General features: G+C 41.0%; 2 protein-coding genes across 7 annotated transcripts in view; one reads left to right on the plus strand and one right to left on the minus strand.

Annotated features, from left to right (window-relative positions):
• The first annotated feature begins 19,068 nt into the window (after positions 1 to 19,068).
• LOC138757870 (transcription factor Jun-like) lies at positions 19,069 to 24,618 on the plus strand. Its single transcript, XM_069925894.1, has 3 exons — positions 19,069 to 19,365; positions 20,139 to 20,192; positions 21,160 to 24,618. The coding sequence occupies exons 1-3, from the start codon at positions 19,137 to 19,139 to the stop codon at positions 21,771 to 21,773; spliced, it is 897 nt and encodes a 298-aa protein (XP_069781995.1). The 5' UTR covers positions 19,069 to 19,136; the 3' UTR covers positions 21,774 to 24,618.
• rnf170 (ring finger protein 170) overlaps positions 23,504 to 26,251 on the minus strand; it is a 38,402-nt gene continuing 35,654 nt past the window's right edge. For 5 of the 6 annotated variants that reach the window (XM_069925897.1, XM_069925901.1, XM_069925895.1 and 2 more), the window contains one exon: positions 23,504 to 24,889. In XM_069925897.1, the coding sequence (XP_069781998.1) occupies positions 24,620 to 24,889 (270 nt within the window). In that variant the 3' untranslated portion in view covers positions 23,504 to 24,619. The remainder of the gene's footprint in view (positions 24,890 to 26,251) is intronic. The other variant, XM_069925896.1, reaches the window with a different exon arrangement.

Here is a 26,251-nt window from a genome sequence, read left to right on the forward strand (position 1 = left end):
TCTCCATGTATAATGCCTATTTGCTGAGTGTTGCATCTCCTTTGTTTGCTCACATCATATTTGTATTTTATTTTAGAGTACAGAACCAAGAATTGCCTTTGCATGCCTTAATAGCCTTAATTATTTGCACCCAACTTTAACAGCTAACACCCAATTTGAAATTTTCTCTCAAATTGGGTTTCTTTTTTAAACTTGTTAGGAAGCAAGAGTGTAGTTTGTATTTCAACTTTGGAACAATATTGGTCCTTTATGTTCTGTAATGTTTTAACTAAATTTTGTATACCTACTAAATGTATATGCAACCATCTGTTCTCCATTAGCTGAGTTGTTTGAATATTTCAGAATCATACTTCAAAAAAAATTAATAAACCTGTGTAGTATGTGGGTCTACAGATGGAGTTACAGAATGTGATTTTGTAGATATGGGTAAACATCCAGAGTTAATATGTAAAAAGTCATACTATTTTTATTATGTTCTTAAAATAAATGATCCATAGTCATATGAAAGTCTGGAGCTTTGAAGCATGGAGCTATTTTTTGGCCCAACTTGTCCATGTTGACCAGGCTGTTTACTCAAAGTAGTTCCACTTGCCTGTTTATGGCCCATATTCTTCTTAACCTTTCCTGTCCATGAACCTTTTTAAATGTCATTTCGTTTTTGTCTCTACCGTTTCCTTTTGCTGCTTGTTCCATATACCTGCCACCTTTTTTTGTAATAAGTTTCCCCTCAGATTTTTAAAAAATCTTTCCTCTTTCATCAGATTTTAGATTTATTGTCCGAGTAGATACATGACATCACATACAACCCTGATTGTATGTGATATCATACATGTACTCTGGCATTTATGGTATCTAGTTTTAGACTTCCCTTACTTATGAAAAAGGCTGGATATTCACTGTATCTATGATTTTAATGAACCTCCCTTAGGTAGTCATGCAGCATCTAATGCTTGAAGGCAAAAAAGTTCAGCCTATCCTGCTTCTCTTTATAATTTAAGCCCACTTGTTCTGATAACATTTTTGTGAATTTTCCTTTTTTTTTGCTTAAATGACATCTTGCCTACAGTTGGGTGACTAGAACAGTGCATAATACTCCCAAGTGTAGAGCTCTTGGATTGTTGATTGTAAGGGCAGGATACTAACGTAAGTCATGATTTTTAATTTTTTTTTCATTCTTTGAAAACAAATTTTATTCATTGTGTTATATCTTTTCACTTAATATCCTGATATTCAATAACAAAGTCTAGGAATCCTATCAGTGAATCTTTAAATTATACACTACATGAATGTTGCGATTTTCCCCATCTCTGTAAAGGCGGCTGGTAAAATACATTGGCCAAATCACTAAGCTAGTTGTGAACTGCTATAAGTTTACATGGGATATATAGTTAAATACTGTATAAATATTCATATTCAAATACATGCCATCTCACTGGCTCTACACAAAGCCCTGGAATACCTGGATAGAAAGTGCATCCTGATCAATCCTGATTTAATCGATTACAGTTTTGCATTTAACACCATCATCCCTTCAAAACTGATCAGCAAACTTCAAGACATGAGACTTAACACCCCACTGTGTAATTGGATCATGGATTTCCTCACCTCCAGACCACAATTAGTGAGGATTGGTTAAACAAAATCTCCACAATTTACATCAGTACTGGAGCACTACAGGGCTGTGTTCTTAGCCCCCTGCTGTACTCACTTAACAGTATGACAATAACAACATCTACAAATTTGCTGACAATACCATGGTAGTAGGTTGTATAAAGAAAGGTGACGAGTCAGCATACAGGAAGGTGATTTAAAACCTGGTTGAATGGTGCACCAACTCAATGTCACCAAAACTAAGGAGCTGATAGTTGACTTCAGGAAGGGAAAGCCAGAGGTCTACAATCCAGTGATCATTGGAGGATCAGAGGTGGAGAGGGTGAGTAAATTTAAATTTTTGGGAGTCACTATCTCAGAGGATCTTCCCTGGACCCAACACACTAATGGCATCATGAAGAAAGTACATCAGAGCCTCTGCTTCCTCAGGAATTTGCAGAGGTTTGGTATGACCCAGAAATCCTGGCAAATTTCTACAGGTGTGTGGTGGAAAGTGTACTGACCAGCTACATATGGAGACACCAATAACCCTAAGCATAAACCCCTCCAAAATGTAGTGGACAACAGCCCAGGACATTTCAGGCAAAACCTTCCTCACTGTTGAGAACTACAGGGAATGTTGCCATCAGAGAGCAGCAACAATCATTAAGGATCCATACCACCCAGCACACACTTTTCTCACTGCTCCCATCAGGAAAGAGGTGCCACTAAACTTGTTCCATCAGGTTCATGAACAGTTCTACCAATAGACTCCATCAGGGACTCATTTATGGACTCTTGTGTACTTAGTGGGTTTTTTAAAAAATTCTCTCTGTATTGCACAGTTTGTTTACATTCATTATCTGTTTACATTTCTTTATTTGTTTATATGTATATGCTGAGTATAGTTTTGAAGTACTAATAAGTGGTAATTCGGTTTCACCCACAGGAAAAAGAATCTCAGGGTTGTATATGATATCATGTATGTACTCTGACAATAAATAAATCTTAAATGCAACTAATCTTTAATCATTGAGTTATGATATCATAGGACAGAAGAGGCCTTTTGGCCCAATTTGTTCAGACTGACCAATTTGGCATTTTTGGTTAGTCCTAAGATCCATATCCTTCTTGACCTTTCCTGTCCATTCAAGTGTCTAGATATCTTCTGAATGTCAAAATTATGCCTTCTTCCACTGTTTTCTCTGGTAGCACATTCAAGATACAAACTACCCTGAGTGGAAAAAGTGGCTCCTTGGGTCCTTAAATAAATCCTTACTCTCAAATTATGCCCTCTAGTTCTGCAATCATTCGCCTTAGGGGGCAGGGAAGGACTGAACATTCAATTTATGGCAGGCTCATTTTAGCTTCCTTCCTTAGACTAATAACACTTCAAAACAACTTGGTAGTACTCCTTTGGCTTGGCTTCGCGGACGAAGATTTATGGAGGGGTATGTCCATGTCTGCTGCAGGCTCGTTGGTGACTGACAAGTCCGATGCGGGACAGGCAGACACGGTTGCAGCGGTTGCAGGGGAAAATTGGTTGGTTGGGGTTGGGTGTTGGGTTTTTCCTCCTTTGCCTTTTGTCAGTGAAGTGGGCTCTGCGGTCTTCTTCAAAGGAGGTTGCTGCCTGCCGAACTGTGAGGCGCCAAGATGCACGGTTGGAGGCGATATCAGCCCACTGGTGGTGGTCAATGTGGCAGGCACCAAGAGATTTCTTTAAGCAGTCCTTGTACCTCTTCTTTGGTGCACCTCTGTCTCGGTGGCCAGTGGAGAGCTCGCCATAGAACACGATCTTGAGAAGGCGATGGTCCTCCATTCTGGAGACGTGACCCACCCAGTGCAGTTGAGTCTTCAGCAGCATGGATTCGATGCTTGCGGACTCTGCCAGCTCGAGTACTTCGATGTTGGTGATGAAGTCATTCCAATGAATATTGAGGATGGAGCGGAGACAGCGCTGATGGAAGCGTTCTAGGAGCCGTAGGTGATGCCGGTAGAGGACCCATGATTCGGAGGCGAACAGGAGCGTGGGTATGACAACGGCTCTGTACACGCTGATCTTTGTGTGTTTCTTCAGGTGGTTGTTTTTCCAGACTCTTTTGTGTAGTCTTCCAAAGGCGCTATTTGCCTTGGCGAGTCTGTTGTCTATCTCGTTGTCGATCCTTGCATCAGATGAAATGATGCAGCCCAGGTAGGTAAACTGGTTGACTGTTTTGAGTTCAGTGTGCCCGATGGAGATGTGGGGGGGGCTGGTGGTCATGGTGGGGAGCTGGCTGATGGAGGACCTCAGTTTTCTTCAGGCTGACTTCCAGGCCAAACATTTTGGCAGTTTTCGCAAAACAGGACGTCATGCACTGGAGAGCTGGCTCTGAATGGGCAACTAAAGCGGCATTGTCTGCAAAGAGTAGTTCACGGACAAGTTGCTCGTGTCTTGGTGTGAGCTTGCAGGCGCCTCAGATTGAAGAGACTGCCATCCGTGCGGTACCGGATGTAAACACCGTCTTCGTTGTTGAGGTCTTTATTGGCTTGTTTCAGCATCATGCTGAAGAAGATAGTAAAGAGGGTTGGTGCGAGGACGCAGCCTTGTTTCACGCCGTTGTCGATGGAGAAGGGTTTAGAGAGCTCATTTCTGTATCTGACCTGATCTTGTTGGTTTTCGTGCAGTTGGATAACCATGTTGAACTTAGGGGGGGGGGGGGGGGGGGGGGCATCCGAGGCGCTCTAGTATTTGCCAAAGCCCTTTCCTGCTCATGGTGTCAACAAAGGCTTTGGTGAGGTCAACAAAGGTGATGTAGAGTCCTTTGTTTTGTTCTCTGCACTTTTCTTGGAGCTGTCTGAGGGCAAAGACCTCTAAATTACTCCTTGGTTAAGGACTACAAATGTAATTCAACAAAAACACAAGTTCCCCCGTTACTTAACTAGTAACATAATCACTGTTACTTAGACTAGTAATCCAAGATGTATTCAAATCATATTATAGGAAGGAATCATTTAAATTCTGTTAACTAAGTAAATTTGGAACATAAAGCCAATCTGAAATTAATGGATTGACATCAAAGCCATCGAGTATACTGGAGTATTACAAGATAAGAAAACTTGCTATCCTTAACCAGTTTGGTCTTTGTGACTCTAGACTGAGTACCTGTAATGTAGTTGATTCAGCTATTTACCTAGTAGTTCACTTACTTCAAAGCCAATTAACAATAGTCAATTGGGAATTGTCAATAAATTCTATGCCAGTGAGAGGCATATTCATGACTGAATAAAAATCTTAAACCTTAATTGTACCTGCAATCAATTTTTTTCAAATGATTTGCAAATTATTTTCTCATAAACCACAAGTGAAAACACAAAGTGATGTGAAATAGTTCCAGTGCCATTTTAGATTATATTTGAGGTTAGCACAATACCTTTACAGCACCAGGACCAAACTGGGGTTCAAGTCCCATGCTATCTGTAAGGAGTTTCTACATTCTCCCCGTGTCTGCGTGGGTTTTCTCTGGGGGCTCCAGTTTCCTCCCACCATTCAAAATGTTCCAGTGGTGTAGGTTAATCGGGTGTAAATTGGGTGGCATAGACTCATGGCCCAAAATGGTCTGTTACCATGCTGTAAATTTCAAAAAAAAAATTCCCTGAGCAATGTGGTAGATGCATCCCATGTCCCAATAAGTGCCTCATGTCTCTGAAAATTGGTCTGTTCTGATTGTAGAATATTATTAAATATCCTCTACTCAGGTTGTCAGCAGTTGGTGTAACTTAACTGGCAGCTGTCAACAAAAGAAGTAATTTCAATCTGACCTTTTATTGTATGTGTGGAGTTAGAAAACCATAGCCCAATGTTGGGGAAGTAGCAGACCCAAACTATTGGCCCTCTCCCCCTATCATTTCTCAGCATTTTTCTCTTCTACCCTCTTATCTGTAACTTCATTACCTGTTAGGCTGTGCTCCTCCCATTGCCTCTTCCCCCTCCCTTTTTTTTTAATATTCAGGTGCCTGTCTGTTTTTGGTTCTTATGACAAAGGGCTGAGGCCGGAAACATTGGTTACCGTATACTTCCTATGGATGCTTGCGCGAGTTTCTCCAGCATTCTTGTTTAACTCCAGAAAAACCTGTACAATCACCATCAACACAAATGCAGACCACAAGGTTATGCTGTAGTGGCATTATAGATAGACTACAACTCCCAGAAGTCTAATGAATCGGCACAGGACGTCATGACATGGTGCATGTAGTTCAGTGTTTTAAAAGAATATGCGTTACTCGAGTAAACTAGTTCTGATTTACCTGAAACTATGTGTTGTTATTTCACGTTCCTCAGTCATAAATTAGATAAGCGATGATCTTATTGAATGGCTCGATGGGCCATTTTTGGCCTACTCCTGTTCCTACTTCCTATGTTCCTATGTTCACTGCATTTTCAGTGTCTAATTGGTGACCCTGATGGGTCCAAAACAAGCATTTGGACCATATGGATACTGCAGCTGTTGCTGTTAAGCTATCATCCCTCTGGACAGTGGAACCAGAGGTGTGGTTTCAACAGGCAGAGGCACAATTACACCTCAGGAAGATTTGAGGTGGACGAGATTCGCTATTATCACCTCATCAGTGCCTTGGACCAAGCCACTGCCAAGCAAGTTGGTGATATCCTGTGTGATCCACTGGAGCACAAAAAGTGCTCCTGCTGCAAATTTACGGCATGTCCCATAGAGACTTACTTATGGAGGAGTTAGTGACCATGCCCCGTCCGAACTCATGGACAACATGTTGTACCTGGCATCTGGCAACGTCCAGATATGTTATTCGAACAGTTCTTCCCGGGGAGGATGCCAGAAGACATTAGACTCTTATTATTGCAGAGTTCTTTCGAACACCCCAGGAAGTAGCAGCAGAGGCAGATGTCCTGTGGATGGCAAAAACAAACACACCAAAAGGTCTTCAGATTATGTCACTGCGTCACAGCAATCCGCACCCAGCACCTCCATTGTTGATAATACTTTCCAAACCAATGCTCTCAACACACCAGCTCCTATAATCAGGCAGACAACCTGTTGACACTTCCACCTGGTGTTTTTGCCACCGATGTTGGGGACTCAATGCACGTAGGTGCCTGCCACCCTGTGTGTTGTCAGGAAACACCCTGGCTGACTGTTGTTAATGGCTGTGAAGGTTGGCTGAAAATCTATGAGCCTTCTATATATTTGGGATCAGCTATCCCAACGTAAATATTTGGTGGACACAGGATCGGAGGTTATTGTTTTTCCACCAACTTGTTTTGATACACACTATCTACTCCTAACCTCCAACTGACAGCAGTCAATAGTTCCAGCATACCTATGTATGGCACCAAAAAAAAATTAATGTTCAGTTCGAGGGGAACATTTACACATGGCCTTTTATGATAGCGGCAGTGTCGCGACCGCGAATCATCCGATTTACTTCGAGCTCATTAGATCATGGTGGATTTAAAAGGCTGTCAGCTGGTGGTAGTACCACCTTTCAAACTATTCACCTGGCAGAATCGCACGTTCCTGCGCTATTGATTCAAGCCCTGCGTAAGACTGTTGATAAGTTCTCCAGACTCGTAGAAATGTTTCCCGAAATTACAACTCTGCAGTTTTCGCACTGTAAGGCATGTTGCTTGCCTCTAGAGAAATTGCAATTAGCTAAGCAAGAATTCCACAAAATGGAACAGCCGGGGAAAATTTGCAGGACCGAAAGCCCACGGATGTCTCCATAACATTTAGTCCAAAAACGCAGATGAGGGTGGAGATCTTGTGGAAATCATAGATGACTCAATGATGTCACTATATTGGATTGCTACCCTATTCCCCATATTCAAGATTTTTCAGGGAACCTGCATGAGGCAAAAATCTCTTCAAAAGTGGACAGTGCACAGACATCACCAGGTGCCAGTGGAACCAGACAACATATTAGTTGCCAGCAAAACTAAAGAAGAGCACATGGAACATCTGCAAGAATTTGGACTGATCTTCAATCCAGATAATGGTGTTTTGGACAACAGTCCATAGAATTCATGGGGCATACAATCACTGACAAGGGTGTGGTTCCGATGCCTTCCAAAACTGACGCCATTACTGACTATTCCAGTCCAACCGCTGTCCAAGGTCTGCAAGAGTTCTTGGGCATGGTTAATGTTTATCTTCGATCCCTTCCAGCAGCAGCTCATGTTATGAAGGCTCTGTTCAATCTGCTGTCTGGTATTGGCCGAATCTATTCAGTGGACAGATGAAAGTCGAAATGCCTTCATAAAGACAAAGGAACTTTCAGCTCAAGCAACCATGTTCAGTTATCCAGTCCTAAACGCAGTCACCGCCCTTTCAATAGAACGCGTCTGATGTTCTGATTGTCGATGAACAATGGAAGCCATTGACATTCTTTAGCCGCAATTTCTGTGAGGCTGAGAAAAAAATATATAGCTCCTTTGATAAAGAGCTTCTAGACGTACATTTGTCCATCTGTTACTTCCATTACTTTTTGAGAAGGAAGACACTTCACCATATTCACAGGCCATAAACTTTTGACCTTCATGTTTTTGAAGGTATCAGAACCCTGGTCAGCTTCACAACAGTGGCAGTGTCCTTCATTTCATAATTATCCACCAGAATAATGCACATTTCTGGAAAAGACAATATAGTGGCTCAATTGTGCTCGAGATATCAGCTATGGTCTACGATATTGACTACATGGCTCTTGCCGCTGCCCAAGCACATGACGGTGAGATGGAGTCATATCGCACCTCAATAACCAACCTATAATGCAAGGATATGCAAATTGATGCCGACAGCAAGCAGCTCTTTTGCAACATGTCAACAGGACATCCATGACCAGTGATTCCAGCTTCATGGAGACATCCATGGATTTTCTCACCCATCCTCAGATCGACCCATCCTCAGATCGACCGATCATCTGATTTCGGACAGATTTGTTTGGCACGGTCTGAAGAAAAACCACACAAATGGCCAGATCTTGTGTAGCTTGTCAAAAAGTCAAAATCCATCGGCATACAAAAGCACTGCTACAACTCTTCCCACCAGTAACTTTTGACCATGTCCATATGGAACCAATTCTAGTTTCACGAGGCTACCACATTTTCTTCATGGTGATCGATAGGTTTATGAGATGCCCTAATGCAGTCCCCATGGCAGATGCCTGTATGGACTGTTGTGCATGAGCATTCCTTAAATCCTGGGTGGCTCACTTCGGTCAACTGCTGCACATCACTTCTGACAGAAGACCTCAATTCAGATCTTCGTTATTGATGGCCTTATTTCAGCTGCTCAGCTCTAGGCTTCATCATACAAGCGCCTATCACACGCAGTCAATCGGGATGGTCGAACGATTCCATCATCACCTTAAAGGCCCGTTTGGATGGTCCCAACTGGGCAGATGAATTATTATGGTTGTTGCTCAGCATTAGAACAACTCCAAAAGTAGATCTTCACACTTTATCTGCGGTGCTTCTATACAGTGCTCCTTTGGTAGTCCCAGGGGAATTCGTTCCACATGGATCAAGTAAAGGTGAAGATCCCAAAGAGCTGCTAAGCATACCAAGGGATACCATAGGCAAATTATGCCCTGTACCACCATCATCCCATGGCAAACAGGTTTCTTTTGTACCATATGAACTGAAGGACTGTGAATACGTGTTCATACATACAGGAACACATGGGCAGCCCTTGCAGGTGCCATACGAGGGACCATACAGGGTGATAAGACAAATGAGGTCAACCTGCCTCTTGGATATTGCCAGGCAGCCTCTGTCATTCACAATTGACAGGCTTAAACCTGCCACTGTTGACAAAAGTGCCCCTATTCAACAGCCAGCAGTCTGACGCAAGGGTCAACCTCCCAAAAAAAAAAGGGAAGTCACGTGATGGAGTAGTGGTCGGTCGGGTTGAACCAGCCCTCTCCAGAAAAAAAGTTTGGAAAAGACGGAGTTCAACGAATATAAAACTCAAGAAATAGAAGATAAAGTTACAGAGAAGAACAAGAAGATGACACCCAAGAAAGAGAAAGTAGAACAATGGGGAAAAAAAGAAGAAAGATCACCGAGAAGAAGGTGGCCTTACCTGCACGAAGGAGCAGGGAACTGTAGTGGTGAAGAGCAGCTGATCTCAGAGGTTGGTGAGGGCCCTGCGAAGTTGCGACCTCCTGACTGGTGGACTCCAAAAATGGCTCTCAGAGTCAAACAAAAGTGCACAACTACGCAATCAAATGAAAAAGTGAACACCGACGGGTGGGGGGGCACAGCCAAGGAGCGGGCTGTTATAACACGACCAGCTGAGGGACGCCCAGCATCAAGGCGCTCAGCTAGAGGATAAAAATAACGGTGAGGAAAGGAACAAGGGGCCGGATGAGTGAGAACGACAGCAGGGTGACCGACAACAAGAGGATCAACAGGAGGCCTGACAGACAGACAGACAGCCCACGAAAGGAAGACCAACTGCAAGAGGCCCGACAAAGAAATACAAATAATTCATCAGGAAAAACAGAAGAGACACAGATACAAAGAAGCGAAGAAGACACAAACACAGGTACAGATACAGAAGAGGAAGAAGAAGACCAAGATCTTCAGAGCGAAATAGAAGATAAAACAGATGGACAAAATGTAGATAAAGCCTTTTTTGAAGAACAAATGAGATCATTAAAAGAATGGTTATCATCAGAATTTAGTGCAACTAAAAGAAAAATGAAAGGAGCAGAATATAAAATGCAAAGTTTAGAACTGGTCATGACAGAAATAGAGAAAAGAGTAGAAAGGAGCGAGAAACGGCTGTAGAATCGGAAGTAAATGATTTAAGAGAAAAATTGGAAGAAAGTGACAAAAAAATTAAAGGGACAAGAGTTGTTATCTCAAAAACTTGATATTTTGGAAAACTATAGTAGGCGAAACAACATAAAAATAGTGGGCCTGAAGGAGGATGAAGAAGGCACAGACATGAAGGAATTTATAAAAGGATGGATCCCGAAGATTTTGGGAATGACAGAATTGCATGAAGAAATGGAAATAGAAAGAGCAAACAGACCACTAATACCAAAACTGCAGACACATTAAAAAAGCAAAATCCATCTTAGCAATGTTAGAGAAGATAAAAAGCTATTGGAATATAAGGGACAAAAAATATTTTTTTACCCAGACACAAGTTTTGAACTCTTAAAGAAGAGGAAGGAATTTAATACAGCGAAAACGATTTTATGGAAAAAAGGTTATAAATCATGTTAAGACATCCAGCCATACTTAAAATATTTATACCTGGGGAGAAAAATAGACTGTTCTTGGATCCCGAGGAAGCACAAAAATTCGCAGAACGTTTGCAGGACAGAAGAAGAAATTAAGAGATTGGAAGGGAAGGAAGGAAGAAGGGGGGGAAAATGAGAATGCTTTGTTATATGTATAAAAAAAAGTGTTTTCGGGGGGGGGGGGGGCTGAAGAGAATAACCGTCACTGCGAAATCAGTTGACGCTTCTGAGCAAGAGCACAAACCAAATGGAATGGGGAGTTGTGGTTACCCGGCAAGGGGTATGGGGCAACTCAGAGAGGGGGGTGCATTTGGGGTTAAGGTGTCATTGGATGTGGGAAATGTTGGAGTATTTTATGTTTTAAATGTGTTGTCATACATTGAGTTTAAAAAGGGAAAACTAAAAGATAAAAATGGGAAAAAAGGGGATGGAGGTGGCAAGGAGGTGGAAAAGAGGTGTAAACAAGATATAAGATGGCCACGTTGAACTATATGACTATAAACATTAATGGAATACATAACCAAATTAAAAGGAAGAAGCTACTAAATTTACTGAAAAAAGAAAATACATAGATTTAGCATTTGTGCAGGAAATGCATCTAACCGAAGTAGAACATAACAAATTGAAAAGAGACAGGGTAGGACACGAAGCGGCAGCATCATATAATTCAAAAGCTAAAGGTGTAGCCATATTAGTTAACAAAAATGTACCAATCAAGATAAAGGAGGAAATAACAGATCCAGCAGGGAGGTATGTAATGATAAAGTGTCAGATGTACTCAGAATTTTGGAATTTGCTCAATATATATGCACCTAATGAAGAGGATCAAAAGTTTATGCAAGATATTTTTTGAAGATTGTAGATACACAAGGAAATATATTGATAGGAGGGGTTTTTAACCTTAATTTGGACCCAATGCTGAATAAAACTGAACAAAAGACTAGCAAAAAGAATAAAGTGGCCAAATTTATGGTTAAATCAATGCAGAAATGAAACTTATGGATATATGGAGGAGGCAGCACCCAAAAGAGAAGGAATATTCATATTACTTGAGTAGGCATAAAACATACTCAAGGATTGAAATGTTTTTGTTGTGGGCTCATATTCAAGGGAGAGTTAGGAAAACTGAGTATAAAGCTAGACTACTTTCAGATCATTCACTCCTGTTATTAGCAATAGAACTGGAGGACATCCACCAAGAACATATAGATGGAGGTTAAACTCCATGCTACTTAAAAGGCAGGAATTTAGAGAGTTTATTAAACACCAAATTAAAACATATTTTAAAATAAACACAGAATCGGTGAAAGATAAATCTATACTATGGGACACAATGAAAGCTTTCATTATAGGACAGATAATAAGTTATGTAACGAAGATGAAAAAGGATTATAAATCGGGAAATAGAGCAGCTGGAAAGGGAAAAAGCAAGTATAGAAAAGGAACTAGTGAAAAGGGATGATAAAAAGAAAAAGAGAATTGGCAGACAAAAAAAAAATACAACATTACAAACGTACAAGGTGGAGAAAAACATAATGAAAACAAAGCAAAAGTATTACGAATTGGGAGAAAAAAAACCACACAAAATATTGGCCTGGCAACATAAAACAGAACAAGCTAAAAGAACTGTATTGGCATCAAGGAAAAAGGACAAACAAATCACATATAACCCAAAAGAGATTAATGAAAACTTTAAAGAATTTTAGGAATGACTATATCAAACTGAGAATGAGGGGGAAAATGATAAAATAGAAGAGTTTTTAGCCAAAATTGAACTGCCAAAATTGCAATTGGAGGATAAAAACAAACTGATAAAACCGTTCGAAATAGAGTAAGTACAGGAAAAATTTTAAAAGCTGCCGAACAATAAAACACCACGAGAGGATAGATTTCCAATTTTATAAAACATTTAAAGAGTTATTAATTCCTCCTCTCCTGGAAGTAATGAATCAGGTAGAATACAAAACTTGCCAGACTCATGTAAGACAGCAATAATTACAGTAATACCAAAGATAGGGAAGGATCCATTATGACCAGCATCATATAGACCAATATCTCTACTTAACTCAGATTATAAGATAATAGTGAAATTATTAGCAAACAGATTAGCCGACTGTGTACCAAAAATAGTAAAACAAGAACAAACTGGATTTATTAAGAAAAGATGAACAGCAGATAATGTCTGTAAACTTATTAATCTAATTTATACAGCTCAAGAAAATAAGAAACCAACAATGGCAGTTGCCTTAGACGCAGAAAAAGCCTTTGACAGGGTAGAGTGGAACTACTTATTTAAAGTATTACAGAAGTTCAATCTGCCAGAAAAATACATTAATTGGATTAAAGCATTATAAAATGGATCATTGGCAAAGGTAGTAGTAAATGGATATGCATCGAACCAATTCAAATTAAGTAGATCAACTAGGCAGGGATGTCCATTATTCCCCCCCCCCCCCCCCCCCCCCCTCATTGTTCGCCTTAGCAATAGAACCAGAGCTGATAAGAATAGAAAATAAAAGAGATAAAAATAAAGGAGGAGTATAAAATCAGTTTATTTGCAGATGACATCATAGTATACCTAACAGAATAGAGATATCAATAAAAGAATTACATAAGAAATTAAAGGAATATGGAGAAATATCAGGATATAAGGTCAACACAAATAAAAATGAAGTGATGCCAATGAGTAATGTGGATTATACAGAACTTAAAAAAGAATCACCATTTAAATGGCAAACACAAGCAATCCGCTACCTAGGTATCAGGTTAGACAATAACTTAAACCATTTGTACAAACTAAATTATCAGCCATTAATAAAGAAATTGAAGGAAGACTTAGAACACTGGAAAGAACTACTGCTAATGTTGATAGGGAGGGAGAACTGCATTAAAATGAATGTGTCCCCAAGGATACAATACTTATTTCAAATGTTACCAATTCCCTTAACAGAAAATTCTTTGATGAACTAAAGAGAATAATAAGGAAATTCTTGTGAAAGGTGGAGGGGGGGGGGGGGGGGGGGGAAACCAAGGGTCTTCTTTGGCTTGGCTTCGCGGACGAAGATTTATGGAGGGGGTAAAAAGTCCACGTCAGCTGCAGGCTCGTTTGTGGCTGACAAGTCCGATGCGGGACAGGCAGACACGGTTGCAGCGGTTGCAGGGGAAAATTGGTTGGTTGGGGTTGGGTGTTGGGTTTTTCCTCCTTTGCCTTTTGTCAGTGAGGTGGGCTCTGCGGTCTTCTTCAAAGGAGGTTGCTGCCTGCCAAACTGTGAGGCGCCAAGATGCACGGTTTGAGGCGTAATCAGCCCACTGGCGGTGGTCAATGTGGCAGGCACCAAGAGATTTCTTTAGGCAGTCCTTGTACCTTTTCTTTGGTGCACCTCTGTCACGGTGGCCAGTGGAGAGCTTGCCATATAACACGATCTTGGGAAGGCGATGGTCCTCCATTCTGGAGACGTGACCCATCCAGCGCAGCTGGATCTTCAGCAGCGTGGACTCGATGCTGTCGACCTCTGCCATCTCGAGCACCTCGACGCTAGGGATGAAAGTGCTCCAATGGATGTTGAGGATGGAGCGGAGACAACGCTGGTGGAAGCGTTCTAGGAGCTGTACGTGGTGCCGGTAGAGGACCCATGATTCGGAGCCGAACAGGAGTGTGGGTATGACAACGGCTCTGTATACGCTTATCTTTGTGAGGTTTTTCAGTTGGTTGTTTTTCCAGACTCTTTTGTGTAGTCTTCCAAAGGCGCTATTTGCCTTGGCGAGTCTGTTGTCTATCTCATTGTCGATCCTTGCATCTGATGAAATGGTGCAGCCGAGATAGGTAAATTGGTTGACCGTTTTGTGTGCCCGATGGAGATGTGGGGGGGCTGGTAGTCATGGTGGGGAGCTGGCTGATGGAGGACCTCAGTTTTCTTCAGGCTGACTTCCAGGCCAAACATTTTGGCAGTTTCCGCAAAACAGGACGTCAAGCGCTGAAGAGCTGGCTCTGAATGGGCAACTAAAGCGGCATCGTCTGCAAAGAGTAGTTCACGGACAAGTTTCTCTTGTGTCTTGGTGTGAGCTTGCAGGCGCCTCAGATGGAAGAGACTGCCATCCGTGCGGTACTGGATGTAAACAGCGTCTTCATTGTTGGGGTCTTTCATGGCTTGGTTCAGCATCATGCTGAAGAAGATTGAAAAGAAGGTTGGTGCGAGAACACAGCCTTGCTTCACGCCATTGTTAATGGAGAAGGGTTCAGAGAGCTCATTACTGTATCTGACTAGATAAATTAACAGAAAGGTATAACCAAGGTTGTTTGCAGTCACAAAACTTCAGAAATTATTATAGAGCCGCACAATTAAGGTATTTATCAAATTTTTACCAGACAAGAGAAAAACCGGACTAAGATAGAAGTGGATAAAATAGGGGAGAAGGTACTGGAACATATACCTTATAAGTGGGGTGAAAAGCTGGTGCAATATAAAAGCTCACCAGTATTGCATCCACGTAGAAAAGAAAAGAAAAATTACCAAATACCAAAATTGTTATTGACGCAAAATCCACTAATCCCTTTTCCAATAGATAACCTTTCTTTTAGAGAATGGGAGAGAAAAGGAATCAAAAGAATAGAAAATTGTTTTTTCGGAAATGACAGAAGTGCACCAAAGAAGAGGTACAAGGACTGCCTAAAGAAATCTCTTGGTGCCTGCCACATTGACCACCGCCAGTGGGCTGATATCGCCTCAAACCGTGCATCTTGGCGCCTCACAGTTCGGCGGGCAGCAACCTCCTTTGAAGAAGACCGCAGAGCCCACCTCACTGACAAAAGACAAAGGAAGAAAAGCCCAACACCCAACCCCAACCAACCAATTTTCCCCTGCAGCCGCTGCAACCGTGTCTGCCTGTCCCGCATCGGACTTGTCAGCCACAAACGAGCCTGCAGCTGACGTGGACATTACCCCTCCATAAATCTTCGTCCGGAAGCCAAGCCAAAGAAAGAAAGGCTATAGAGAAATATTATTTATTGAATATTTTATTTCTCATTTGTTAATGCTTCTTCTGGAAAGAGTTTAACCTAAACTATTATTAAACACATATTTTAATAAGAAAAAGTTTAACATTACATATGTCTCTTCTTTGGCTTGGCTTCGCGGACGAAGATTTATGGAGGGGGTAAAAGTCCACGTCAGCTGCAGGCTCGTTTGTGGCTGACAAGTCCGATCCGGGACAGGCAGACACGGTTGCAACGGCTGCAGGGGAAAAATGGTTGGTTGGGGTTGGGTGTTGGGTTTTTCCTCCTTTGCCTTTTGTCAGTGAGGTGGGCTCTGCGGTCTTCTTCGAAGGAGGTTGCTGCCCGCCAAACTGTGAGGCGCCAAGATGCACGGTTTGAGGCGTAATCAGCCCACTGGCGGTGGTCAATGTGGCAGGCACCAAGAGATTTCTTTAGGCAGTCCTTGTACCTTTTCTTTGGTGCACCTCTGTCACGGTGGCCAGTGGAGAGCTCGCCATATAACACGATCTTGGGAAGGCGATGGTCCTCCATTCTGGAGACGTGACCCACCCAGCACAGCTGGATATGTTGAAAGAAGAGAAAACATGCAGATGTTGTTGTAAATTTTCAATAAATATTTAGTTTGGCCCATGACTTAGTTCAAGTTTTTAATTTTGGCCCTCTGTGAATTTGAGTTTGACACCCCTGCCGTAGACGAATCGATACCCTTCCAGGTAGAGAGTGATGCTTCCGACTTTGCACTGGCAGCCACTTTAAACCTGTCTGGTAGGCCTGTCGCCTTCTTTTCCAGGACCCTCCAGGGTCCAGAAAGCTGACACTCCTCTGTTCAGGAGGCGGCCCAGGCTATTGTGGAGGCCGTACATCATTGGAGGCATTACCTCGCTGGCAGGCGCTTTACACTGCTAACTGACTAATGCGCGGTCTCATTCATGTTTAGCAGCAACCAGCAGGGTAAGATCAAAAACGACAAAATTGCCAGGTGGAGAATCGAACTCTCTACCTTTAACTATCACATCCTGTACTGGCCTGGCAAACTTAATGACCCGCCTGATGCCCTTTCCCGTGGGACATGCACCATCGTACAAATGGACAGGCTGCAGAGACTCTATGAGGAGCTCTGTCACCCAGGGGTCACCAGGGGCCTGCAACCTGCCCTATACAGTCAAGGAGATCCACTCCCAGACCCGAATCTTCCCCGTATGTGCTGAGTGCAAGCCCAATTTCTTCCGGCCTGAGAAGACCCATGTCATAAAAGCCACCCGGCCCTTCGAACGTCTCAGAGTGGACTTCAAGGGGCCCCTACCTTCGACATACCATAACACCCACATTCTCACGGTGGTCGATGAGTACGCCCGCTTCCCGTTTGCTATTCCCTGCCTGGACATGACTGTCTCCACTGTCATAAAAGCATTGCACATCTTCACCATTTTCGCGTACCCCAGTTACATCTATAGTGACAGGGGGGTCATCGTTTATGAGTGCTGAGCTGAGGCAGTATCTTCTGGAGCGCGGTATTGTTTCGAGCAGGACCACTAGCTACAGCCTGCGCGGTAACAGGCAGGTCGAATGGGAGAATGCCACCGTCTGGAAAGCGATCACGCTTTCCTTCCAGTCTAAAGGCCTCCCCACCACTCGCTGGCAAGACGTACTCCCAAATGCCCTACACTCCATCAGGTCTCTGTTATGCACTGCCTCCAACACTATCCCGCATGTTCTCATTCCCACGGAAGTCAGAATCGGGGATGACCACACCGGCTTGGCTGATGGCCCCTGGTCCTGTCCCGCTGAGATGTCATGTCCGGTACTCAAAAGAATGACCTTCTAGTCAACCGGGTAACACTGCTACACGCGAACCCAGACTATGCTTATATCAAGTACCCGGATGGGTGGGAGGACATGGTCTCAGTAAGGGACCTGGCCCAAGTCAGATCTAACATTGTAACGTTCATTCCCCAACCTTCCTCCAATCCTCCCCCAGGTAACATGCCAGGACAGCAGGACCAGCAGCAGTTTGCAGATGACGACAGCAGTAGACCGGACCAGCACACAGACAACAACAACTGCTGACTAGGCGAAACTGCACCGATACTCAGGAACTCCAACGACGATCATGCACCGCCCCTGCCAGCTACTCCAATCCCAGCACCATGGCGATCATGTTGGACGATCAGGCCACCCGACCATACAGCCCGTAACCCCTGCATGCTATTCCCCACCCCCCCCCCCCCCCCCTCCCCCCTCCCATGTCTTGGAGTCCATACTACAGACTATTAAGAAGCCAAAAAAAACCACCACTCCATAACCTCCCCCCCCTTTTTTTTAGCCACCTGGGGTAAATTCTTAAAGAAGGGGTGAATGTGATAGTATGGGATCCTATCACTTCTGCAAATATTTGCATATGATAATGATTGGCTGAGAGCCATAGCCACACCCACTGGCCAGGTCAAAAAGGGCTTCACCTAACCAGATCCAGGTCAATCTGGACTGGTCGACCTCGATGTACTATGCGCCAGTCTTTTGTTAATAAAAGCCTTAGTTTGAGTCAACGAGTCTTTGAGCCATTCGACGCGCGACACTACGACAATATAGAGAGCGTCTCGACATTTTTCAATTTTTAGTAGGATAAAAGGATAAGTGCAAGCCAACTCAGTTACATATATTAGAAAATTACAAAAAGGGGAAAGAAACCAGGGAAGGGCCCAGAGATGTAGCTAAATTTACCTTTATTTCTCAGCTTTGATAAAGAGGTTTGGCTCCAAGCGTTGAGAGGCCATTTCAACCCATGAATGAAAGACTAAGTTCCTCCCGCAATTCTTTCTTTGTTCAAAATACGAATGCTGCTGAGTTCCTCCAGCAGATTGTGTGTTTTTTTTTTGCTCTCTCTCTATCTCTCTCTCTCTCTCTCTCCTTCCATTGATGCCGCTTGTCTGACCGAGTTCTTCCAGCATCTGCAGTGTTATTTGTTTCCCAACACACTTCAAAAGCCTCGTTCGCTGCGGAACAATGTCGAAGGGCGCCACTTTTATTCAAGGGTTTCCCCCAGCAGAATTGCGTCGCATTTCCTCCCCACGCTAAACGAGACCCCCCACCGCCCACCGTGCTCACTTTCCCCACCATCAGCCAAGATAAAACCCACAGCGTTGCCCTGAAAGAATAACGGATGTCAGGGGTCTCGTTGCTATGGGGATGCCATGACGTTGCGCGTGTCATGGGTGCGAGTTTGCGTCAGCGAGTGACATCACTATACGTTCTAATGCGGCGCCGTGAGCTGGTGTCGAGTTCCTGACTTGGGATGGCAGCGCCTTTCTACCGCGGCGAGATACCAGCAAACGCCAGACAATTGGAAGCTGTGGCGACGGACAAGAAAAGTACAGCAAATCGGCAGGAGGCGGGTGGAGGCGGCGGCGGCGGCGGCTCTGAGCGGGTTCTGCTCACGCTGTCCTCGTCAGACATTGGGTCCCAGGCCGACAGGCCCGGACCCAGGCGGGAACCCGAGGGCCTTGTCCATCCACTTGTAAAAGGTGAGAGTGGTTCCCAATTCAACGGGTAGTTTGGGGATGGGGAACAGGTCGGGTCAGGGCTTGAGATGTCGAAGGCGTTTGGAGAGCGATGTTTAGAAATGAACCCCATGTCAAAACTCGGAGCCTTGGAGCTCACATGTCCACAGCTTTTGTCGCCTCTGTAACTACTTATTCATACTCCCTCCCAGCCTGCTTGTCATTGCTTCCTGGCCGACATAATTGCGCTGGGTATGGTTTAAAGAATTTTTGGGCAACTTTGAGGTTGCATATGGAGACTCTTCTCCAAGCTTCGAGTGTACTTAAAACTGAAGTGGCGTGGATCGAAGCAGTTCGCCACCAGCAGCGCATGACTTAAACCGAAAATCTAAAAACCGCAGATTAAGAATTTCGAAAAAAAAGGCACTTTGAAAGTACTCGAGTCAGGCAGCATCCGTGGAAAGATGCACATTATTATCGTTTCAGGTGGAAAACCAGTAACTTTAGTTGTGTCTTCCACAGGAAAGAAACCCCCGCCTTGCTGCACTTACCAAATTCGGTGGTTTCTTTGCAAGTTTGTAACTGTTGTATCGCCTTCGACGTCCCTTTCAAGACATCCCCATTTGTCATATGAGTGTTCATTGCACTGGACTACCGTAAATCATTGAACTAGTTTACTGGATTCTCCATTTCAAGCGTTAAGGGCATGTGTACGATTTTTGCAACTTGTTCTTTTTTCATGACCTAACCTGACTTTTTTCTAATTTAAACTGATATTTTAAATTTACAATTTGCAGGTAGAAGATTCTTGCTAGGAAGTAGAGATGATATTGAAAATCCACATCTTCATTGTAAGTCTTTATACAAATAATGCAAAAAAACCACCAAAACGCTGAAGGAACTCAGCCGTCATTCAGCGCATAGGAGATGCCGACGTTTCGATCCTGAGCCGTTCACGGAATAAGCAGAATTAATTACAAATAATGCATTTGAATTGTTTGCCTAATTCAATGGAAGGTGAAAGTTAGGCACAGTAAGAGATATGGATGGAATTATGTGAAGAAATTAATTCTGTAGAGGTCATTGAAGTGGACTCAAAGAAAATATGTAGGGAGAAGCCTGGAGTAGTGATGGATTTCAGGGATCCTGTAATAGATCACTAAATTAGTGTAGTGCTAAATAAAGGTGATTGAAATTAGTCTTTTGGTCACAGCAGGAATATAAAAGTTGGAAATGATGTAGCAATTGCATTCAGCTCTAATACCATGGAGATACCAGAATGAGATTGATGAATAAATAATGAATGGGGGGGAAAGGAAGAAATGAATATCTTGAAGGGTTCAAGCCTGAAGCTTCAGTTATGTATTTTTATCTTTGCTATATAAAGAACATGTTTGACTTGCTGAGTTTCTCCAGCACAGTGTCTGCAGACTTTTGGGTTTTACTGCAGAATAAGATTGATCTTGTGAGGGTTATCCTTGTATGTTCTGGATTAATTTGAATTAAGAAACCAATCTAATTAATCATTAATAAATTTGTAATGTTATGTAAATATAATTTTTTTTTTACTTGAAAGGGTTATGAATCCTTGGAATTCTCCACCTCTGAATGCTTAATTATCAGTTGAAAAGAAAATATATTTGTACTCTGACCCATATGCAAATAATTTGGTCTTGATACTGAGGTAAAAAGATGATGTGATTAGTGATTAGATTTATGAAGAAATTGGTATACAGGTTGTGGGCTGAATAATCAAAATCTATGAATTGTTGCCTCAAATGAATAATGTGATAATTTTGGGTTCTTTTTCTCTTAAAGCATTGCAGGATTTACCCAAACAGAACCAACATCTGGTCTTAGCAGGAGCTGCATGCTCAGCTCATACCTCCACTTCATTCTATCATGGTAGTCTGCATTTGGCCCAGTCAAAAACAGATGTTCCTGTTTACACTAACCTCAGCAACTACAATCCAGGCCTGTCCAACTCAGGATCTGAAAATTATCTCACTGGCCATGTTCCCTATGCAGGCCCACCATCTGCACAACACCATTTCTCAGCCTTGGCACAGTTTATGTGCCCAAAATATCAAGAAGAGCCCCAGACAGTGCCTGAAGTAGACCCACGAAGTGAATCTCCACCCCTCTCACCATTAGAAGATGGGGGACAACATATCAAAGCTGAAAAGAAGAGACAGAGAAACCGCATTGCAGCATCAAATTGTCGAAGAAGGAAGTTGGAAAGAATTGCAAGACTGGAAGATAAAGTAAAGACTCTGAAATCAGAGAACTTTGAATTAACCTCAACAGCAAGTGTCCTACGTGAGCAGGTGGTGCACCTCAAACATAAAGTGATGAATCATGTCAACAATGGTTGTCAGGTGGTGCTTGCATCTTCTTGCCTCCTAAAGCCAGAAGAAAATGGCACCATTTAATATAACCTTTTAGTATAGCTTGATGAAAAATTTAGTTCTTTGGAGAAGTGCTGAATTGGATGCTCATTTTGACTTTTGCATTTCTAATAAGCTGCTGAACATAATTAGAGTTGACCTGCAGAAATGCTTTGAGAATTAACTTCAAATGCTTCATCTTGAAGAAAATAAAATCTGCAGTTTGGTATACCTCCTGTTGATTGTTCTCGTAATGGATACATAATGAAAAGACCAATAACATTTTATCTTTTTCTGGAAAAATTTCTTTCTGTGAACTTAATTTTTTCTAGTTTAAAAAAAATGAGCCAGGGAAGCAACTGTTCACCTTGGAAGGTACCTGCTGTTAAATATTTAAAGAGAAAGGATGTTTTAATTTTCTTGCTCCAAATAATAAAGACAAAGCTTGTGTTTAAGGACTTTTAATTTGTTGTTTTAAGAATAATTTTAATGTGCTGTATTTTTCTGGTGATCACAAAAATAATCCTGTTAAATACACTGGATCAAATGTTTTAAGTGTGGTAAATACTTGCAATGCTTTATTGCTCCTAGCAATAAATTTTGATTGTCAACTAATTTCTTATACTTTTAAGAGTTTGAAGGAATTAATTTCAACATTGTTTTGGCTATTATAAGCATATTACAGGAGTTTGTTTATTTTATAAACTATTCATATCAACAATGCTATTTGTTAGTGCTGGAACAGTAATTGCTGGATTCAGGCTGTGATGATCAGCGTCCAACCATATTCGTTGTAAAATGCATTTTATTTCTAGAGTATCATATGTGGTTCAATCTTCTTCAGTCCTGGGCTCAAACTTCAAAATCATGACCATTGGTATGTGATCTACAAGTTTTGATAGAATTCAGAAGTGGCTGTTGTGTCTTTTGATTGAGAGTGATCCTAAACTCATTCTCTTTGTGCCTTGACATCTTGTGAATACTATACAAATTAAGTGGTTCTTCATTACACAGCCAACATTTAAAACTGCCATTCTGTGTCAATTTGGTAGAACTCATTGCAGACCAGTTTGCTGTATGTTTCATTTAAAGTATTTGTTAAAGCATCAATAAAAGATGCCATAGAACAGTTCTTAGACCTGCTGTACATGCCTAACATTTAGATTTCTGATACTTTCAAGTATACCGCTAATTATATTTGTTCAAGTGATGCTAATTTAAGAAAAATCTAAATATTGCAGTGTGTTTACTTGCACTTCCATTAAGACAGGCTGATGATGTACTGGAGCAATTTTAGCTGAAATTGAAATACTCATTTCATTCTCAAGGTAATGTTCCTTTTATAAGAGAAATCTGTCTCAGTTACATTGAAAAAACAATGAAGGCAGGCCTTCAGAAATTATCCTGTATAGTTAAGAATATATAGCAGTCTTCCGATATTTGTTAATCCTGGAAAGGCAAAAAAAACTGATGGTCAAATTCAGCATAAAATATTAGTAAATTCTCAGTTTGAACACCACAGTCCTTATTATTTTACCAGCACTGATTATTGATAGCTGTGGCAAAAAAACCTTCTGTATACTTGTTACAAATCTGCTCACTTAGCATTACCTTTGTATGCTAATTGAAAGTGCCAAGATATTTCCTATACAAACTGTAATAATGAGTTAGCTAGTGAAATTTTATTGAACAATTTTTCTTAATTGTCAACTATTTCCTTGAGATATTTGAAAATTGCTAGAATTATACCTGCAAGTGTATCCTTTTGAGGCCTGTTTCTTTTATGTACAAGATTTATTTATCATCATTCTTGTGGTTCAGAAACATATTGGCATTCCAAATTCATGCCCTGCTAATATTAACATTGACCTTCAAGTCATCAACAACTATTTTCTTATTCCCTTCTTCCATCATCACACTATTGTGGATCTTGTCATCTGTAATGAAGGTATCAACTTTATTGACAGTTTGTAGTTGTAAATTCTTAATATACATTTTAAGGTCATAAATAATATAGTACAATATTGTTCTTTTTTCATCATTTCAAACTTCACAATAATCATGTCTTAATTGATTCAGAACTGAGTATTTCCAGTTTTGGTTATCTTTATTTTTAATGATTGGGTTATGAAAATGGAACTTTCTAGAGCAGCCATTCTCAACTTTTTTTAGCTACAGCCTCCTTTGGGCTCTGCTCAAAGTTTGAGCCCTCTTTCCAGTGAAACAGTCAAATTTAGTTGGTTTCTTCTGTAACTTTTGATTTGCCTGTGCCAGCCTTCTGCCCTGTAGAAAATGGCTGTTCTGGAGGAATGAGTGGTGAATTAACTAATTATAAACAAAGCAATCAATTTTTTAATAATCATTTTTTTTAAACATGCCTGAAATCCAATTCCAAAAGTAGCAAATAAAAATAGAACTTTGTAGAAAATATAGATACAAAAACCACTATGCTATTTACTATAAAGCTTACTGCTTTTAAGATTTAAACTCCTTACTACACATATAAGAGCTCTTCAATTTTCCCTTTTTATACAAGGTAGAAACCAGGAGAAATTTAACATGATTTACTACCAATTAAGTTTTTATTTAAACAAAACTATTCCCAAATTGATCACTTCAATTACACTCTTAATAAATATTGTCCAGTTATCATTAATTCAAATTTTAAATGTTTCAAAACTAGTTTTGTTGAATAAAACAGGTATTTCCTTGTTTCATTTTGTATTAGTTTACAAGCAAAATGCTGTAATTGCAAATATAAGCACTGCATTTTCAGTCATGTAATAAAGGAGCTCTTGGTTTGCAATATGCTCAGAAGTAACACAGTCCATTATGGAATAACATGCATTTAAACTTGGTTGCAATAAATTTTTTGTTACAAGAATATTAATTCACCTATTTAATCTTTGAGTTACTGCTTCTCGATACATTATAGAAATATAGATGAGTAGTAGAAAAATAACAAAAAGGTCATCCAGGAATCCAAGAATTCCAAAGAAAGCCTCAGGAATAAAGTCCAGTGGTGAGGCTAAATAAAACAAGGCACCAGCCAAGCAGAGGAAAATTCGTATTCGAAACATCCAGAAAAGACCACTGATGGAAAACAGTTCTGTGAAGGCATGACGTAGTAAAGTAGGTTGATCCATTATACGATCCATAAGCTGCAGCAGAAATAAAATTATTTTTTAGATGCGTTCTGTGCAAGGATGATGCTTCACCATGTAACAGTTATCAATAATGAAAAATTAATCCTAGCTCAAAGGTGGTCAAATTAGGTAAATGAGGAATTCACCTGGTAGGCTATAAGTACACATTTTCTTTATATAATTGAAAGAATTGAATGAAATTAAATTGGATAGTTTAAAATTGGATTTTAACCCCGGTGCTTGTTTTTTTAATTCCACTTTGATTATCAAGGAAATCTTCAGCGCTGAAGCATGTTTTGAGTTGAAGGATCAATTATGGTTTACTTTGCCAAAGTAGAATGAGAGCATAAAAATACCAAATAAAAGTTGTGGTGGGGAGGATGTAGGGAAAAAAGGACAGAGTCCAAGTCCTTTAAAACTATTAGGTAATAGTTTTGGAATAACAAAACAAACTTTATTAGCATATACTACAGACTTTACCAATGATAAAGTTGAATAATACCCAGAGACATGAGGTAATCACTGGTGATTCAAAATGCCATGTTTGACCAGAATGGTGGTTAGTGAAAGTCTTATTCAAAGTGAGTACACGTAAAAATATTTTTCCAGATGTGAGGTAGAAGGCATTTTAGTGCCAATCTGCAAAGGAATGAAATTGAGTGAAGGAAAATTGGCATTTTGCAAAAAAAAAGATGCAGAAAATAGCTTATGAAGCTTATTCTTTACATTCACATTTTCTAGACAAAATAAGCTGCAAATGGAAAAAATAAAACTGCAGTAACCAATAATAAAATACTGTAATAGAAAACGTCAACACTCATCAGGTCAGGCAGAACCTAGTGGAAAAAAAAATTAATGTTTCAGGTCAGGGATCCATTGTCTGAGAAAGGGTGTCTCATCAGAAGTGTTGTTTCCCTTAATTAAATCAGCTTGTGGGTTTGCAGGTGGAATGTTTTATATATGAAAATAAGATGTGCAAGAATGTTCCTGGAATGAAACATTACACCTGGATTCCCAATGTTATTCTGCAGCCTACCTGAAGGCAAAGGAATAAAATAGAACCAGAGAATATAAAGTATTTTATGCATATTTAAGTCAGATTTATTGAACTGAATGTATAGAATGCAATGAAAAATAGCCCAGATGCAAAACATTTTTTTGTAATCAAAATCTCTGTAAAACCTTTGGTTGCTGTCAGAGCCATTTGTCAGATTTTTCAATCACTGTTTGAGCACCTCATGGCCAGACATGTTAATTTTCTGTCCAATCCTTTTCTCTAGTCTACCTAAATATCGTGGCTCCAGAAATAGTTAAATCATGTATCCCAGATAAGTGGAGAAAATAATGGCTCATAACTATAGCAAGAATAACATTAAA

This window comes from Narcine bancroftii, chromosome 3 (assembly GCF_036971445.1).
Source record: "Narcine bancroftii isolate sNarBan1 chromosome 3, sNarBan1.hap1, whole genome shotgun sequence".
NCBI lineage: Eukaryota > Metazoa > Chordata > Chondrichthyes > Torpediniformes > Narcinidae > Narcine > Narcine bancroftii.